Source organism: Gambusia affinis, linkage group LG13 (assembly GCF_019740435.1).
Source record: "Gambusia affinis linkage group LG13, SWU_Gaff_1.0, whole genome shotgun sequence".
NCBI classification, from domain to species: Eukaryota; Metazoa; Chordata; class Actinopteri; order Cyprinodontiformes; family Poeciliidae; genus Gambusia; species Gambusia affinis.
Genome location: NC_057880.1, coordinates 26,015,376 through 26,033,565, shown reverse-complemented (window position 1 = coordinate 26,033,565; position 18,190 = coordinate 26,015,376). Strand labels below are relative to the sequence as shown.

The following is an 18,190-nucleotide window of genomic DNA, read 5'->3' as shown; positions in this document are numbered from 1 at the left end:
CCTCTTACAGGAGACGCCAACAGACAGATTAGTGAATACAAGTTCAAGCTTTCAAAGGCTGAACAAGAAATGGGTACAATGGAACAAAATGTAAGTTATCAGCCAATCAGACCGCTGTCTGATAGTTTTGCATCGCTGTGTAACTATGGTAACATCTCTAGTAATGCTACAAAAAGTTAGCGCTACATCTATTAGCTTTATGCTAAAGATAAGCCAAGGAATTAAACACTTTTACTGTTTTTGTCATCATCAGTTCCTCAGATCAAAACTAGTCGCATAAAATGAAGTATTTTTTAATTAGTGAATTTTTTATTGTAATCCATTTAATTCTCAAATGTCTTTGACCTGTTTTATTTATGACTTTGTAATTGTAGTATTTTTATTATGTAAAGCACTTTGAACTACTTCATTGATTCTACTTCAATACTTTTTTTAATTAGGTAAATTTTTATTACTTTTTCCTCTTGTGAAACAATCCTTAGAAAATAACCTGAAAGTGTCTGAATCAACAGGAATCAGATTCATCCAGGAAAAACCTGATGGATGAATTTCTAATAGTTAGCATTAATAGTCATAAAAGTGTAGCAGTAAACATAAATTAAGCGCACCTGCGTGGGCGTGTGTGTGTGTGTGTGTTCAGATCAGCCGACTCGAAGGCCAGGTTGCCAGGTACAAGTCAGCAGCCGATAACTCAGAGAAAGTAGAAGACGAGCTCAAGGCCGAGAAACGGAAACTCCAGAGAGAAGTAATCTGATTACTCTGCGTTTTTCTGATGTGATGCGTCGCGACTAAATGTGTAACCGGTACTCTTCCTCCTCCTCTTCCTCATAGCTGCGCACGGCTCTGGATAAGATTGAGGAGATGGAAATGACCAACAGCCACCTGGTGAAGCGCCTGGAGAAGATGAAGGCCAACCGGAACGCCCTGCTGTCCCAGCAGTGAGGCCGGCGCCATGACCTCTGACCTCCCACTGCCACACTGCGCCTGAATCTCACTCTGCTCTCAGCTGCAACGCCTGGAGACGTGTAGCTAACCAAAACACTTCCAATCTTGTAGCAGAGGAAACAAATCTGAACTTTTTTTGTTGTTCTTTTTGGTAAAGTTGGGATTTGGTCCGGCTCTTCTGGAGGAACAACTGGGAAACCAAACTGGTAAAACTGGGAGATGCAGCTGAGGAAAACCTCTGGTCACGTTTCCCCCTCCGGCCGGGTGCTTGGCTCTTCTTTCTGACAGGTTGCATGAACGGGTCTAATGATGCTTTTAAACTTAAATCTACTTGCTGCTCCAGGCCTGCAGCTTCCCAGCTTCCCTTCACGCAGTGAAGTGCCTTTTTCACTTTAGGAGACACAGGGAGGGGCTGCACCGCTCAGTGAATTAAATAACTGTTTGAACAGGTACGGTATGATGTATTTAAAATAATAAAACAACGGGGTGCAGTCATGGTGTGAAAGTATATAGAAACAACTGTCTGCTGCAGTTTCCTTGAAATTTTTTCAAATATTTAAAGATTTCTGGAGAATAAATGTATGATTTACAGAGCTGTGTGCAACATCCTTTATTTGGATTTTATTAGTTTTATTAATGTGCAGCCTTTTCTAATTCCACTGCTACAAAATAAAGTAATTTTCTAAATGTGTACCTCCTAAAATGTTTTATTGTGAAGGTAACAAAAATTTGTTTTCAGATTTTAGAGAAAGATGAATGAATACAAGAATACAAGAATAAAAAAACTAGTAGAAGGAGGTGAGTCATTTGTATGAATACGGAAGGATCTGGTTTAAAGCTGGTTACTTTTAAAATCTTGCTGAAGATATTAAAATCAGATTTTATAGAAGAACTCCTAGATGACCATTTTTTCTTGCATTAGAAACATTTCCTTTCTGGCTTTGGAAGAGTCGCAAGTTGCAGCAAAACGACAAGAGGAGAGTCAGGTTGTTGTCATGGCGAAGAGGTAGTTTGAACCGTACAAAGTATTTTTACAGGCGGATAATAGAAGTTTAACAAGAAAATTTCTGAAGAAATTTAAACGGGGCCTGCCAAAGCGCGGGTCCGGGCCGGACCCCCCGCACCCCCCCAGCGGTCCGGGGGGGGGGTGCGCGCGTTGTGAGCTAGCGCATGACTCAAACCTCGGCATCCGATGTACGATTTCCAAAATAAAAGCTCTTCCATACTCGATACATAGAACGGACATATTTAATTATTTCTTGCGCGGCCCGGTACCAATTGGTCCACGGACCGGTACCGGTCCGCGGCCCGGTGGTTGGGGACCACTGCTTTAAAGTATATACAGTATTATCAAAATCAAAACAGAAGAATTTTTCCAGTATATTTTTCTAAAACAAATCTTTGCAGCAGTCTGCAAAAAACCAGGCTTAATCAGTCCGACCAAACTTTCAACAAGATTAAGAAATCAATAGTTATAGTTTTTATCTTTTACTTTTTCATGTTGTTGTAAATAAATAACCCCAAAAATCAACAAATCCCCACATTTTTCTGAGTTTATCAAAATTTTTCTCAAAATTGTCCAAAAACATTTGGTGACCGCTGTCTCAGCCTCACTTGATGTCAAGTTACAGTGCATGACCGATAGAGAGATTAATAAAAGATCACATTTAACATCATTTATTAGCTCAAATATTGTAAAAATTCCTTACAAATATTTCTAAATTAGCGCCACAAAATCTGTGATGATTGCAGAAAACCACAAAAACAATCCTGATTAGTGTGAAAAGATGTTCAATATTATGTTATTTTAAGAATTATTGAATGCTGAAACTCCTATTTATTTATATTTTAACAACTGGGTTGTTTTTTATCAGTACGATCTGGAGCAACAGGCCCTTTATGAACATTCAGGTTTTTGATCTGGTCTAAATGAAAATAAGTTTGATGCCCTGATATCTGGGATAAAAATCCTGGACTATTTTGAATGTAAACAAGAATAAAGAGTGAGATATTTGGTGGTGGAATGATGTCACACCACCAGCAAAGGAAGACTCTGTGATGTCACTGTCACAGTCTGTGATGTCATCAACTGCAGAATTGTATGCAACACAATTCTGCATACTCTTCATTGCTCGCAACAACACTGACCAGTTCAGACGTTCGCAAAGCTCTTTAGAGAAGTTTATCAATCGACGATTTTAGTGATTGGATTTAGAAGAAAATGTCTCATCATTCACCGACATTCCACAGCGGATCGATGGGATCCCACTGGACAAGGGGAGGCCAGCAAAACCCCCCAGGCAGGTTCCCTCCTGCAGACCCGAATGTCTTACACGGGGAAATCCAGAGACTCAACTACCTCCTGGAAATGGAGAGAGCCGGAAGGTTTGAAGACAACCAGAGACTGGCTCACCTGGAGGCCGAACTGGAAGAGACAAAACTCCAGTTAAAGAAGGAGAAAGATCTCAAAGAAACATTTATCAACCAGGCCAAAGAGGCAAAGAGGGAACTTGAGAGAGCAGAGAAGTTCAGTGACCCAGCAGTCCTTAATGCTGCGGTCACTGCTTCCAAGGTTCACAGTGATGTGAAATATATGAAGACGAAGTCCTTGGAGCAAGACTTTGAGGAGCTGAAGGTGGCCAACCTCCTCAGCCAGGAAACTTTTGTAGCTGAAGTACAGGCTGAGAAAAAGAAAAGTGAGGCGCTCCAAGAAGAACTGAACCAACTCCAGACTTCCTTCGAGGAGCTGAAACATGAGAAAGACGCCACCCTAGAAAGAGAGAAGGAGAATCTGCAGCTCATCAACCAGCTGAGAGCTGAGAAGGAGGAGCTCCTCCAAAACATGTCCAGAGAAATCACCATCTGGAAAAAGAGAAGCAGATGATCCATGATCTGGTTGAGGTTCATGTTTCACAGCAGGAGCTAAAACGTAGATGTAAAAGCAAACTTATGGATATTCAGCAACACGTTGAAACATACATGCAGCAGAGAAAGGAGGAGAGAAAAGCTCACCTGCAGAAAACAGAGGAATACAAGGTGATGCTGGACAAACTGAGAGCAGAGAAGGAGGAGCTCCGCCAAAAAATTTCAGGGGAAATTAGAATTCGGCAAAAGATGGAGAAGCAGTTGCTCTATGACATGGATCAGATTCAAATTTATTACAAGGAGCTAAAATGCAGATATAAAACAGACATGATGGATTTACATCAGCAGATTCAAACATACAAGCAGCAGTTAAAAGAAGAGAGAGAAGATCATCTGGAGAAAACAGAGAAGGACAAGGTGCTTCTGGACAAGCTGAGAGCTGAGAATGCCAACCTCCATGGAAACACAACATCAGAGATCAAATCCCTGCAAGACAAGGAAAGGAAAGTCCAGGCTGAGCTGGAGGAGGTTGACTTTTTGTACCTGGAGCTGAACTGTCAGTTTGAAACCAAAGCCACTGCAAGAGATGATTTACTGCAGCCTGACAGTCAGAGAGCAGAGGAAGAAGATTTCCAGAACCAAGTGGACCCGGTTAATGCCTCAAGTCAAGAGGTTTCTTCACAGGAGGGACTCTCAGCAGAACCTTTACCAGGTTGTTCCACAGATCCTGAGACCTCAGAAGAGATCGAGACCAGTAGAGAAACCGTCCTGGAGCATTTGGACCATCCAGACGCTGAAATCATGAAGGACGGTAAGAAGAAGAAATCGAAAATTTCATTTTGGAAAAAAATACAAAACAGTCTGCGATGGAAGAGGCCAAAAAGGAAACAAAACAGTGAAGACAATCAAGAACAAGTCTAAAGTTCTTGATTGTGATACTGAGAGAAGGAGAAAGACGTGCAGGAGACGAACCGGGGAATCGAACATGTGGAGGTTGTATCCTCTGTGAACGGGGCGCCATGCCGCTCCATCAAGACCAGATTTAAAAAGGTTCTCCTCGTTGACAAACTAGAACATAGATCCCTTCCCAATCCAATTGGAAAAAACATGGGCAGCACGGTGGTGCAGCGGTTAGCGCTGCGTCTTCACAGAGACCGTCTGTGTGGAGTTTGCATGTTCTCCCCGTGTTTGCGTGGGTTTTCTCCGGGTGCTCCGGTTTCCCCCCACATCTCCTAAAACATGTCGGTCAGGTCAGTTGGTCGCTGCAAATCGACCCAAAACACTTTAAGAAACTCTAAACCATAAAGTTCAGTTTTATTGTTGAACTGGTCAGATTAACTGGTCAGATTAACTGGTCAGATTAACTGGTCAGATTAACTGGTCAGATTAACTGAATCAGTCGTTCGTTGGCCCTTTTTCCTTCACTGGTTTAGAGCAACAACACTGGGCTCAATATTTATAGCAACATATTGATTTGAGAGTTAAAATGTTTTAATTTAATAATAATAATGATTTCTGTTTATTTTCTCTGTACTTGTGCTGTTATGGTTTGACCTTTGACCTTTTCTACACACTTTTTATATTAAATTGCACTGAATTGTTGCTCATTAAACTGTTTAAATCTGTATTTTAAAAAGATTATAAAAAGGATCATGCAGTGGCTGTTTTAGTGTGACTGTGGCTCAGCGGGTAGAGTGGTCATCTTGTGACCAGAAGGTTGCAAGTTCGATTCCAGCTTCCTCAGCCACATGTTGAGCTGCCCCAGGGCACTTAGTGCCAAGTTGCCCCCCGACCTGCATGTGTGTGTGAATGTGTGTGAATGTGACTGTAGTGTGAAGCTCTTTGAGTGTCAACATGACCAGCAAGGATCAACACAAGTTCAGTTCATTCTCCTGTTTTTATTTGATAAATCCTGTTTTTGTTTTTATACCAAACATTAAAAAGCTGATTTAACAGGTTTGGATTTCTTCAGGTTCCAGGATGTTAATTAAAGATTAGAGTTTAATCTGTACATAATATTAGATGATAATTGTAATCATAATTTAATAATCTGGACCATAAAGAAGCTCAAACTTGTTTTATCTGGTTTGTTTGTTATAAGAAAAAACAGTTTTATCAAAAATAACAGTTACTGTGTGATTTTTCTGTTAGTCTTTATTTACAAATACAGATTCAAGATAATATAAGAAACTTAACAAAAAAGTGCAATTTAACATGAAAAAACTGTAGAAAAGGTAAAAAGAAGAATCAATGAAAGTATGAAAACAGAGAATTTAATCAGAAATCATTTCCATCACAGGAAGAAATGGATTCTTAGATCAATACTTTGTAATAAATATAAAGCTTTTGTGTTGTTGAGTTTATGTGTTGTCTGCTTGTATAAAAGAGAAGGAAAAGGGGCTAAGAAATGTCTAATTCAGTTATTTTTTTAACCAGATTTATAGTAAAACTGTAAATGATGTTTTATTTAGGACGTTACTTCTAGGTTTTGTTAGTCAACCTGGTTCAATTCCCAGTCCTGGGGAATCGGCTGCATGTCGTTTCCTTCTCTCTCCTCCCAATTTCCTGTTCAACCTGTTAAATAACGGCCTAAAAAACTTTATTAGAGCCTAAAAATCTTTTTAAAAAACTGAAAAGATTTATTTCACCTCACAGCTGGACCAAAGGTCAGAATTTATTTCCTCATCTTAAAAAATAACTTTCTTCCTCTCTCTCTCATTTTCTCTCTTTCTTACATAATAAACAGTTTACTTCATATTTACACACACACACACACACCCTCCATGGGCTGCCACCTTATTGTGGTGGGGGGGTTTGAGTGTCCCAGTGATCCTAGGAGTCTTGCTGTGGGGGCTTCATGCCTCTGGTTGGGCCCCCCAGTGCAGACGGGTCCAAGGTGAGGAACCAGACCAAGTGCAGCCCAAAGATCCTGATGATGAAAACGACCATTGGAAACAGTGGTTCTGCTGGCCCCTACATGAGGCCCCACCCTGGAGGCAGGCCTGGGGGGGGGGGCACGTTGGGGAGCCCCTGGTGGCCGGGCTTTAACCCACAGAGACAGAAAAGAGCCGATGGGTTCTGGTTAGAAATAGTTGGACTCACTGCAGTGCATGGTTCTGGTTCTGGAGCCAGTCTCCTTGAAAGGGGTTGGATGTTCTCCCACCCTGGAGTTGCTGATTAAACCTCAGGAGTCCAGAGGTTTAATCAGAGAATTTGATTAAATTCTCTGATTAATTTAATCAAATTAAATTAATCATTTGATTAATGATTAATCCTGTCCAGGAGGCAGGAGTCCAGATTAAACCTCCTACATGGAGGCAGGAGTCCAGATTAAACCTCCTACATGGAGGCAGGAGTCCAGATTAAACCTCCTACATGGAGGCAGGAGTCCAGATTAAACCTCCTACATGGAGGCAGGAGTCCAGATTAAACCTCCTACATGGAGGCAGGAGTCCAGATTAAACCTCCTACATGGAGGCAGGAGTCCAGATTAAACCTCCTACATGGAGGCAGGAGTCCAGATTAAACCTCCTACATGGAGGCAGGAGTCCAGATTAAACCTCCTACATGGAGGCAGGAGTCCAGATTAAACCCACCGTGTTGCTCTGCTGTGCAGCTCCATGTGAACTGCAGGTATAACATGTAGTTGTGCTTGAAGAGGAGCGTTGAGTGAGTGTTGAGAAGGATTTCTCTTTGTGAACCAAGAATTATGTGGCATTTCCATCTGAACACGCTGCCCAGTGTGGCTCTGTACTGTAAAACAGGGTCACCAACACGGTTGCTTGAGGGGACCTTGTCAGTCGCCCACAGAGCCAGTTCTAAAAATAGCCATTGTCATTAGGGAGCATTGCCAAAGAAATGAGTTAATTTAATCTTTTTACACTGAAGTAATAACATTTGTTTATATTTAGAGTTTGAAAAAAGGAAATGATAAAGACGTTTAAAATAAATTGCTTTTTATGTAATACTCTTTCCTACGATTAAAGTTCAGAACTGCGCAGACGCCTGCAGGATTTTATCGAAGGGCAGCAGCGCCTGCAGCACACACTCTGTGAACCTTGAGATCTTCCTTTAAGTAAAAAATGAAAAGAATCATTTCTGGAGTTTTTATTATTTAACCTTCTTTACTATTAACAAAATTGTAGAGAAAAAAAAATCTTTGGTGCCAAAACATCACAAGATGCTACGTACAAGCATGAGGGTGAGAACCCAAAGTCTCAATCTTATTGGTCAGTTTGCTTTTGTTTAGTTGGTGGCTTGGCGCTTTTTCTGATAAAAATGAATGACAGGAGTTTGAACCTCCTGCAGTTCTAAGAGCCGTTTGGATCCTGGTGGAGCTTTTTACCGTGTCGGTTCTGGTGGGTCGTCGGTTTAGGAGCTTCTTTGATGTTTCCTGAACTGGAGAGCTGATGGGTCACCTGTCGGCTGACATCTGCTGCTCTTCCTCACGTTAAGACTGCGGGTTAAACAATTTAATCTAGTTTAATTTAATCTAGCCAAAGTAGAGTAGAAATTAATCAAATATTGTTGCTTCACCTTCTGGTCCTCTGGACGTCTGACACCACCTGGACCTGCGATCAACACTCTCCTCTTTCCGTGAACCACAAGGGTATTTAGGCTCTGCTTCCAGGTCTTTATTATTTAGCATCGGCTGAAAAAATAAAACAATGTCCGCTGCTCTTGTGGTTTAGGTTTGTGCTGATTTCTGCACAGTGGGGAGCTGGTTGTGCTCTTGCAGGTCAGGTGCAGTGACAGTTTTGTGCTACCCTCCGATCTGTTGGACCTTTTTTCGACATCTGCTGGTGTCAGCCAGCGGTGACCTGTCAGCTGTTCAGTTTGGGAAACTACAGAAAGGCTAATAAACCGGCGACCCGTCAGAAACGCGCACTGTATAAAGCTCAGGTGGGATCTTAGGACTACAGGAGGTTCAAACTCCATTCACTCATGTTTATCTTACAGAAAAACGCCAAAATGTGAAATAAACAAAAGCAAACTGACCAATAAGATTTAGGCTTTGTGCCCCACCTCACCCCTCACAGACTGAGAAACATTGAGAGTGTTCACTGGTCCTCCGTTGAACGCAGCTGAAGTTGAACTGAACGATTAGCTCAGCTTAGCTTAGGTCAAAACTCGTCAGGACTACTTGGTCTAGTTCCTCTGGTCCCGTCCCTCTCGCGGCGACCAAGCTCCTCCAAGTCTCACGAATTTCCTCCTCCTCCGTATTTTGGCCAGTTTTTAACTCCGTTGAGAGTTTTCTTCACTTCTTGTCGCTCGTCTCACTCTCCGTTCTCTACCGTCACAGTTCTGCTGTCCTTCTTCCTCCCTCCTCCTTCTCCTCCTCCTCTCTCAATCAATCACGAGTCACACACTGGAAGGACTGTAAGCTGTTGCTGCTGCTGGCAGCATCAACTGGCAGCTATGATGTCTCATCCAGTCTGTTCCCATACACAACAATGGAGTAGCTGGCGAGGTCCTTAGTGCAAAAAGCGTTTTTTGCTTTTTTGTCGCCATGTTAACTTAGAATCCTACCAGAAGTAAAAGTTCCAATGCCGTGACCAAGCCACACGTTTTGATACCACTTTTGTAGGGGTGCATTCAGCGGTTCAAGCCACACTAACGGTAATAGGTGCATAACAATAGGTTCCCCCAATCAACACAGTCTGAGGCTGAGTAAATCTGACCAGCAGCGCCCTCTGCTGGATGGTGACCAAACTACATTAAAAAGTAGGAACTCATTTTAATCTAGTAAATCATCAAGACTTACGACATAAACATAAATCGATTAATTGTTCGCATCCATACTTGACAGGCTTCCATTTAACTCCTCCAAGCAGCTCAGTCTTGTGTTTAGTTTGGTATAAATGTATTTACAGAAGAAAAGATTCAAGTATAAAAGAGCAGCAGCAGCATCTGGGTCTTCAGCAGCGCTCAAACACCTTGTAGAGGTCGGGCAGGTTGGCGATCTGCAGCACGGTGCCGTCCTCGCTGAAGCTTTTCGGGGGACTGAAGAGAGTTCGTAAAGCTTTGAACAGAACGTGTTCCACATTCCAGCGCCAGGAATTCCCGTCTGATTCCTGAAACATGATGGCCATTTAAGAATAAACACTGCGAGTTCTCAGATTCTTTTGTCACAGAATTGTTTGAATTGTTTATGTACCATTAGTCAAATCTAATCTTAAAACTTAAATCTACCAAGTAAATTTGGGACAGGGTTTCAGTGTGGATAAAGTGCAGGTTAGGGTAACTATAACAAGGAATAAACAGTTAGGGTTATTTTTAATATACCGGTACTTACAACATAATTGACATACTCCTTAAAATGTTTGGCAATTTGTATTTTGACATAGATTGACTCAAAATTCTGAGAAAAAGTCGGAATTCTAAAATTAAAAGTACAATTCTGAAAAAGTTTGAATTTTGAGAAAAATTTTAGAATTATGAGGAAAAAGTCAAAATATTGAGATTTAAGTCAGAATTCTAAGTTTAAAATCAGAATTTTCAATTATTTTTTTTTTGTTGGCCCTAACAGTAAGACCTACTCACCGGCTCGTCGCCCGGCTCGGCCTCCAGGACGAACTGCTTCCTGATGGAGTAGAAGGCGCTGCACTCCTTGCTGAAGTCTCTGAAGCATTCCTTCTCATTGTCCCAGTTCACCTGCAGGCAGAAACCGTCAGAAACCTTTCCTGAAATGCTTCCAGGAAGAAGCGGCGCTGCCCTCACCTCGGTGGCGAGGCGCAGGATGAACAAGGGCAGGCCTTCCATGATGGGCGTGTATTTATCCAGGAGCAGAGGCAGCCCCGTCAGGTTTCCCTCCTGGAAGACATCGCTTCAATTTAGTCACTCGTCTCCTCTGGAAGAAACGCTTTATAATCAGACGGGCCTCGGCCGGCTGACCTGATCGATCTCCATGGAGAAATAATCCTCCAGCATTTCTGCCTTCTTCTTCAGGAAGTCCACGATGTACTGAGCCAGGCCCTCCTTCGGCCCGTCTTCCTCCGTCCAGCCGCTCTCCGCCGAGTCCAGCGCCAGCATGGCCAGTTCGTACAGCGGTGCCGGAGTCTGGTAAACATCACCGTCAGTAAAGGTTCTGATTGGTTCTGATCCGTCAGTAAATGTTCTGACTGGTTCAGACTCGACTTACAGACAGTCTGAGGACGCCAAAGTTCCCAAAGTCAAAGATGAGAATTTGGTAGAAAAGCTCCCGACTGCAACACAAACAAAGGAGTTTTCTTTAAGTGAAATCTGAAAAGTGCGGCATGCTTTTATTTTTTGACCCACTGAGTCATCGCTATGTAGCATCATACTTGTATTAATTAAACATTCCAGACAAATATAATACGTATCTGGCAGAGTCATAACTGTATGTCTATCATTTTGAGGAAAGAAATTAATTTAATACAAATTGGAATTAGGATGTAATATAAAATGTGAAAACATTCAAGATGCAATGAACTTTCATTTTTTTCTGCTTTTGACTCCAAACACTCAAACCTCACCTCCGCTCTTACTCTTCATGATAAATAAACACAGCTAGAGTAACCAGGTGACATCAGAGGGAGATTGGATTGTATTTAGTGGCATTGGAGTAAACGGGGCTGGATAACATGGAATCCTGACAGTTTGTGGTTGTAAGGTGACTGTGTGTGTTGTGTGCAGCGCGGTCCTTCCTGCCGTCCTGACCTGAGTGTGGTTGTGTTGAGCAGGTAGAGCTTAGTGTGATGCTGGATCAGACTCCACTGCGGATCCACGCAGCCAACGAACGAGTGTTTCTGCAGCATCTCCTGCAGACCTGCAGGAAACATAGAGAACCCGGATCAGGACCGGAGAAACTGTTCAGCTCAAAGAGCTTTACATCATAGAAACATGATACCTGGTAGTGTCATCATCTAACTCATCAATACATGTTGAATAGTTTGGTCAATGTTTTATAATGATTCAAAAGAAACTCTAACCAGGTGGGTTTTTAGTCTAGAATCAAAGGAATTCAGTGTTTTGGCTGTTTTGCAGTTTTCTGGAAGTTTGTTCCAGATTTGTGGCACATAGAAGCTGAATGCTGTTTCTCTTTTAGTAGAAACACCTGCAGCAGTGTTCTGGATCGCCTGCCTCTGGAGGATTGACTTTTTAGGCAGACCTGTGAAGATGCTGTTGCAGTAATTGATGCGACTGAAAATAAATGCATGGATGAGTTTCTCTAGATTTTGCTGAGACATCGGTCCTCTAACTAGAATAGAGAACAGAAGGCTAATTTTGTAACTGCCTTTATGTGTCTCTCTCTGATGATTCAGACCCAGATTTCAGGCCTGATCTTTAGTTTCCAGCTGTAATAACTGAAGCTGTGACTCTAGATGAGCTTCACGTCCAAAGCTAATAACTTCAGTTTTGTTTCTGTTCAGACGGAGAAAGTTACGGCACATCCATTTCTACCACCGCAGCTTTTTAGGAGTAAGTTGAACACTGTGTTTGTTTGGTGAGGTCACGTTGGCATGGCAACAGGATCATTGGGGTTTCTATTTGTGACCTGAAAGCAGGATATGACGGAGCTTGGAGTTGTGTAAGGCGAGTTCTGCCCTGGAGGACGGCTCTGTCGGTGCAGGCCTGGTGGAAACGGTTAAACTGCTGCAGGACGACAGAGACGCTAAGCTATGCTATGCTAAGCTATGCTATGCTAAGTTACCTCTGTGTGTGTTCTCTGTGATCTCTGCTCTCAGATCCTTGATGCTGGTCAGTTTGATCACCCTTCTCTTGGGTGTGGCAGCAGCCGTCAACCCCTCATCCTCCTCTTTTTCATCCTCCTCTTTTTCATCCTCCTTCTCTCTGGGACGCTTCCTGTGAAAACAGAAACATTTCAGCCACTAGAGGGCGAAAGAGTTCCATGATTGGAGATGAAAAGGCTGCGTTAGACCTATAAAATGAGTCAGGGTGTCATAAATAACAGCAGTAGAGCCCAACGGGCCGCCTGCAGGACAAACATGTCCTTCATGAGACATTAAACTCTGTCCTCTCCTTCCTGCTGGCTCAGCCGACTCGCTCTCTGCTGTTCAGACTTGCTCCAGTCGTTCATCAACACCTGTCCTGATCCAACTTGCTTTTCCCCGAGCTGCTGTCATTCACACTATGACTAAATAAAAACCTGCCAGAAGGGTTTTTACCCCCTTTTTAAAGAAAAAAAAAAAGTAAAGGAAAATGTTGCAGCCTTGGAAGCAGGAACTGCACTCGGGGGAATCTACAGAAAGTTTTCCATTACTTTGAATACAACAGAACTCAACTTGAAAAAGTTACAGGAATTTGTTTTCTCTGTTTGCACCGATATGAAAATCTGGGTATTTACCGATATTTTGTACATTTTTCTACCCTCTCAGGTCAGTAATAGACAACACCACTGCTGACGTTGCTTCTCTGCTTCATACTAAACCCATATAATATGTAGTTTTTAGTTCTAATGCATAATTGTGACTTTATCGCCAATTTTCTGAAAATAAAATATCAAAATTATTGGGTGTAAGTGATCCTACCTCCCACCTGCAGGTGGCAGAATTTCTTATGTTTTCTACTATGCTGCCTCAATCTTTACTTGATGTCAAATTACAGTCTGGGATTGATGTTGAGTACCAAAACGTCACATTTACCGTCACAGTAACATGGTAAATGTGCAAATATTGGAAAATTCCTTGGTAATATTTCTAAAGAAGCGGCAAAAAAATCTGTGATATTATTGATTGCAAAGAAAAACAAATATCACAAAAACAATTTTAAAAAATTAACATTGGTTGTTAATAACAACCTCTTTTTACATAGTGGAATAAAAGAAAAACTTTTTTCTGAGTTTTAAATCATTTCTAGACAGAAATCTACCTCTGAGCCTCCTCGGCAGCGCCGCTGCGTTCCTCTTCACCTGCTGGACCAGGTTCTTGCAGCGCAACCTCCAGCATGTCTGCGTCATCCAGCTCCAGACTGTCCAGCTCAGTTGTCCTGGTTGCCACTGGCGACCCGCTGGGACCGGCCGTCTCTGGGTCAGGGGCTGGCTTCTCCTTTGGCTGCAGGAAGGCGTCCAGTTTCTGGGCGCGGCAGTCGGTCCGGACCATCTGATGGGCGTAGACGCGCTCGGCGGACTCAGAGGATCCAGAGGGTTTTACTTCAGAACCGCCGGACACAGACAGCTCCGGCAGCAACGTCTGGAAACCACAGAAGAAGAAGCTGAAACGACGCGAAGGGGAGCTGAGAGGCGGACGGCAGTCGGAGTTCGGTCACACCTGAGTGAAGTACGTCCGGGACGAGTTGGAGCCCAGCAGTTTGCTCTCGATGTGCTTCTGAACGCTCTCCATCACACTGTCCTCATGCAGGAAGTGCACTTCGTGTTTGGTGGGGTGAACGTTCACGTCGACGTTCTGCGGAGCGATTTCCAGGCTGAGGAGAAAACATCACAGGAATTTACAGCATCCTCCATGTTTTACTTTAAACCTGGGCAAAATGTGGAAACAGAAAAAAAAAACATCAACTTTTCCTATGAAATAAATACACTTTCAGCGTCTCATTTATATTTTCCTTTAATGTTCATTTTTGATAATTAACCCATAATATCATGTTTCCTTGGAGGATAAACACGATGTGACACACTGCTCAAAGGTGAGACAGAAAACCACTGCCAACTTAAACTGGTCCATATTTACAATCAGAACTTGAAACATCTGGATCTGTGACCACAGCTGGACCAGAACCCGGACCAGAACCCGGACCAGAACCCAGACCAGAACCCGGGTTAACCTTCACTCACAGGGAGCAGGATGGGAGGAAACGACAAAACCTGAAAACCGCAGCGTCTTGGAGAGACAGTGTCTCCATAACAAATATTAGATGCTATCTGAAAACTAACTATCTGTTTGGGAGGAAAGCCAGAAAAGATTTTATTTCATCTACAGAGTTTCTACAGACTAATCCATAATGAATGTGAGAAAAACACTTCTCATAACTACTGCTTGGTTCGGTGGAGGACCCATGATGCTGCGGGTCAGAGAACTAAAACATTTAAAATATTTTTGGCTTCCTCTCTTTCTAATCTGTTTCCATCTGTCTGTGACCTTTAACCTTTTGATTAAAATCTTTTGTGTCCGTGTGATCAGCTGCTGCTGTTAGACTCTAAAAATGACATTAGGATGATGATGTGATAATAATAACACCTGGATTTTATTCAGAAGCAGCTACTGCACACACAGGCATCACCATGGCGACAGATGTCATAGTTTTCCTACCTGAGGTAGAGGAAGGGGTGTGAGTTTTTGGGGAGGTAGGCTGCGTAAACCGTTTCCACGGCTTTCTTCAGAGCGCTGGACTCCACCAGCCGGTCTGAAGGAGACAGAGGACAACTTGTAGTGAAAATGGCACGTGGGGACGCAGCGTGCGTGGCGCGTTACCACGGTAACGTACGGTTAATGAACAGAACCAGGATGCATCGCTTCATGGAGTAGTTGGCGTTGGAGACGAAGCCCTTCAGGGTGAAGGCCAGCTTCTGGTCCTGGCAGCCGACTTCGATCAGCTCCCTGTGGACACGGAGACCGAGGACACAGCAGGGACACGGCCAGGTGAGACGGGACACACCGGGGCCCACAGGGGACACACAGGGGACACACAGGACAACCGAGTCCACTGGGGACCAGATCTACCTGCTGACCGGGTTTCCGAAGACGCTGCGGATGTTGTCCACGACGGACGCGTTAGGAAGCGTCCTCACGTCCGCCACCGTCTCTCCTTGCTGCCAAAAGACAAATTTACCATTTAAACCTGCAGCTGATTTCCTTTAAAAACTAAACAAAAAAGAAAGAAAGTTTTACCTTTTTGACTGAGAAGCTTCTTCCTGAATTGTGAATAGCGTACCTTTAAAGAGACAAAGCAGGACCAGATATGAAACTCTTGGTCATAAGGAGCAGAAATGGTTGAGGTTTGAGTCCAGACCTGCTGACCACGTCCACAATCCTGGAGTATTCATCTGCCGGGCTCTTCAGGGCCTTCCTTCTGGTGGACACATTATAGAAAAGGTCCTCCACCTGCAGGGACAACAGGAATGATTCATCAGAATCCGAACGGTTCATTTTCAGTCAGCTGATGTGCTGCAGGGCAGGAACTCACCAGGATCTGGGTCCCCTGATTCCCAGCGCAGGGCTTAGGAGGGCCCTTCAGTTTGCCATCGCTGTAGCTCGCTCTGGACAACAACATCATTAATACAGAACTAAAGTAGCAAATCAGAATGTGGCTTTCAATTTTTTAGAAAAGAAACTCAAAAGTGTGGTGTGCTTTTATATTTGACTTTTAAAGACCTTAAGTACCAGTTTTTAGTCCCTTTTGTTTGTTCTAACAAACTAACACATAAATAAAGATGTCAACCATTGAATTTATAACAAATATTTTTCAATGTGGGACCTGCAGGGAAGGAAGTAAAGGCAACTTAGGACAGAAAAAGTAAAGAAAGGACACAATGAGGGAATAAAAACTGTGTCAGGACAAAAATAGGACATAGAGAATGAAAAGAGGAAACACTGTCAAAAAATGGAGTGAAATGCTAACAAGGTGTAACAGAGAGAAAGAAGTACAGAATAAAGGACAGGTGATAAATAAAGGTGGGAAAGACAGATGATAAAAACAGAAGGCAGTAATCTAAGAAAAGCACATCCCTCCATTTCCTTCCACTAACACCCAGTGCAGTTTGTTTTTGTAATGTGGAAATACCTGTAAGCACACTTTGCATCAGCTGTCTTGGTTGTTATGGTAACATGAGCCACATGGCTTATACTGGCAAGAGCCTGCAGGAATGAGAAGAGACAAAACATTCAGCCGGAACACTAATGTGGCTCCTGAGCTGAGGGCCACAGGAGTCGTCACCTCTCCTCTGAACCCGTAGGTTGCAATCGCTGAAAGGTCCTCAAAGGTCTGCAGTTTGCTGGTGGTGAACCGCTCACAAACAATCTCCATGTCTTCTTTCTGTGGTGAGAAATGAGTGTTTCGTTAATAATCATTTAGCTTTGTTAGCATATCCTTTACAACCTGTTTGAAAATCATTATACAAGACCATGATAATTTGTGATATGAGCAATATTGAGGTATTTTTTTAAATATATATTTATATTTGAACTCGGAAAATTTTCAAGAGATATAAATATTTTTGGAAGGAATAGGTGGTGGGGGGCCGAAAAGGTGTGCCCCCCCTGGGCAGCATTCATGCTAGGGTCGCCTCTGCTCCAGCAGGCAGGATGCTATTACTCACTCTGATCCCGGTACCATTGTCCTGGATCTGAAGGAGCTTCAGGCCTCCGTCCTTCACCGTCACCTGGATGTTGGTGGCTTTTGCGTCCAAACTGGAACATTTAAAAACATCAATCATTATGAGTTGAACTCATTTACAAAACAGGAGCACGTGTAGAATATGTAAACAGTAACGGTTCGTGAATATTTCTAGTGTTCTGGTTGTTTATTACCCCCTACATAAATACTTTTATCATCACAAATATATTAAAATACCAGTTTTCGATCAATTCTTTAACGGCGTTGGCAGGACGCTGGATAACTTCTCCCGCTGCGATCCTGTTGACAACAGTTTCATCGAGCCTCCGAATCACTCCCGCCATGTTTGTTTCTAGAAAACTGCTAGCAGAAGTTCAACCGCTGGAAATACCCATATATCTGACCGGGGAGGCAAAACTACAATGAATTATAATAAAAATACTACATTGTACGACTTCCACATGATAGTGCTTTCACACTGAAACAGAGAGAAAATAAAAACAATACGACGTCTTACTCTGACTGAAAAGATAGGAGAACGGCATTTTAATATATTTAAAAATATATTAAAATGCAAAAAAAACTTTATAGTTTTTCCTCAACCTCAAAATGCAATTATTGACAGCTGACTTGGTGATCATTTTACTTAATTTGGCGTGGTGGTTTGGTAAATATACGCCGTTCTTGTGATGAAGTAATGCACTTACGAAAAATAAACGATCTTTGATCAAGCGCGGGTCTAAACAAGAATCTTCTTCATTGGTAAATGTTTTGAGAAACAACTCACTTGCGCCACAGCGGCTAAAAAGTGTAATAAAACAAATGTTTCCAAAAACAAAAGATTAATCAATCAAATTACCTTTTAAAAAGGGAGAAAAAATTAAATAATAATAATAATTTGAATAGATGGTATATAAAATATGGAACTTAAAACTGAGTAAGAAGAAACCACCAGCAAAAAACAAAATAATTACTAGAAAGACATTTCTAGACATATTTTTTTTAATAATCATGCAAATAAATTTAAGATAAAACTGAACTTCTGATATGGTAATATTAAAATATTTTTGAAAAAACAAACAAATTATGTGAAAGATCCCAAGAGGAAAGA

At 42.4% G+C, this 18,190-nt stretch overlaps 2 protein-coding genes across 16 annotated transcripts in view; one reads left to right on the top strand and one right to left on the bottom strand.

The window, feature by feature from the left end:
• lrrfip2 (leucine rich repeat (in FLII) interacting protein 2) overlaps nt 1-1,638 on the top strand; it is a 28,580-nt gene extending 26,942 nt beyond the window's left edge. For all 15 annotated transcript variants that reach the window (XM_044137155.1, XM_044137147.1, XM_044137143.1 and 12 more), the window contains 3 exons: nt 11-90; nt 641-745; nt 832-1,638. In XM_044137155.1, coding sequence (XP_043993090.1) covers nt 11-90; nt 641-745; nt 832-942 — 296 coding nt within the window. In that variant the 3' untranslated portion in view covers nt 943-1,638. The remainder of the gene's footprint in view (nt 1-10; nt 91-640; nt 746-831) is intronic.
• A 6,036-nt stretch (nt 1,639-7,674) lies between these two features.
• mlh1 (mutL homolog 1, colon cancer, nonpolyposis type 2 (E. coli)) lies at nt 7,675-17,594 on the bottom strand. Its single transcript, XM_044137157.1, has 19 exons — nt 17,317-17,594; nt 17,063-17,153; nt 16,681-16,779; nt 16,528-16,601; nt 15,931-16,003; nt 15,757-15,848; nt 15,636-15,678; nt 15,468-15,556; nt 15,232-15,344; nt 15,057-15,150; nt 14,061-14,214; nt 13,663-13,982; nt 12,485-12,636; nt 11,491-11,599; nt 10,952-11,015; nt 10,705-10,869; nt 10,531-10,623; nt 10,354-10,464; nt 7,675-9,884 (listed from the first exon to the last, which is right to left on the bottom strand). Exons 1-19 carry the CDS (start codon nt 17,421-17,423, stop codon nt 9,729-9,731), a joined length of 2,199 nt encoding a protein of 732 aa, XP_043993092.1. The 5' UTR covers nt 17,424-17,594; the 3' UTR covers nt 7,675-9,728.
• Between the last annotated feature and the right edge of the window lie 596 nt (nt 17,595-18,190).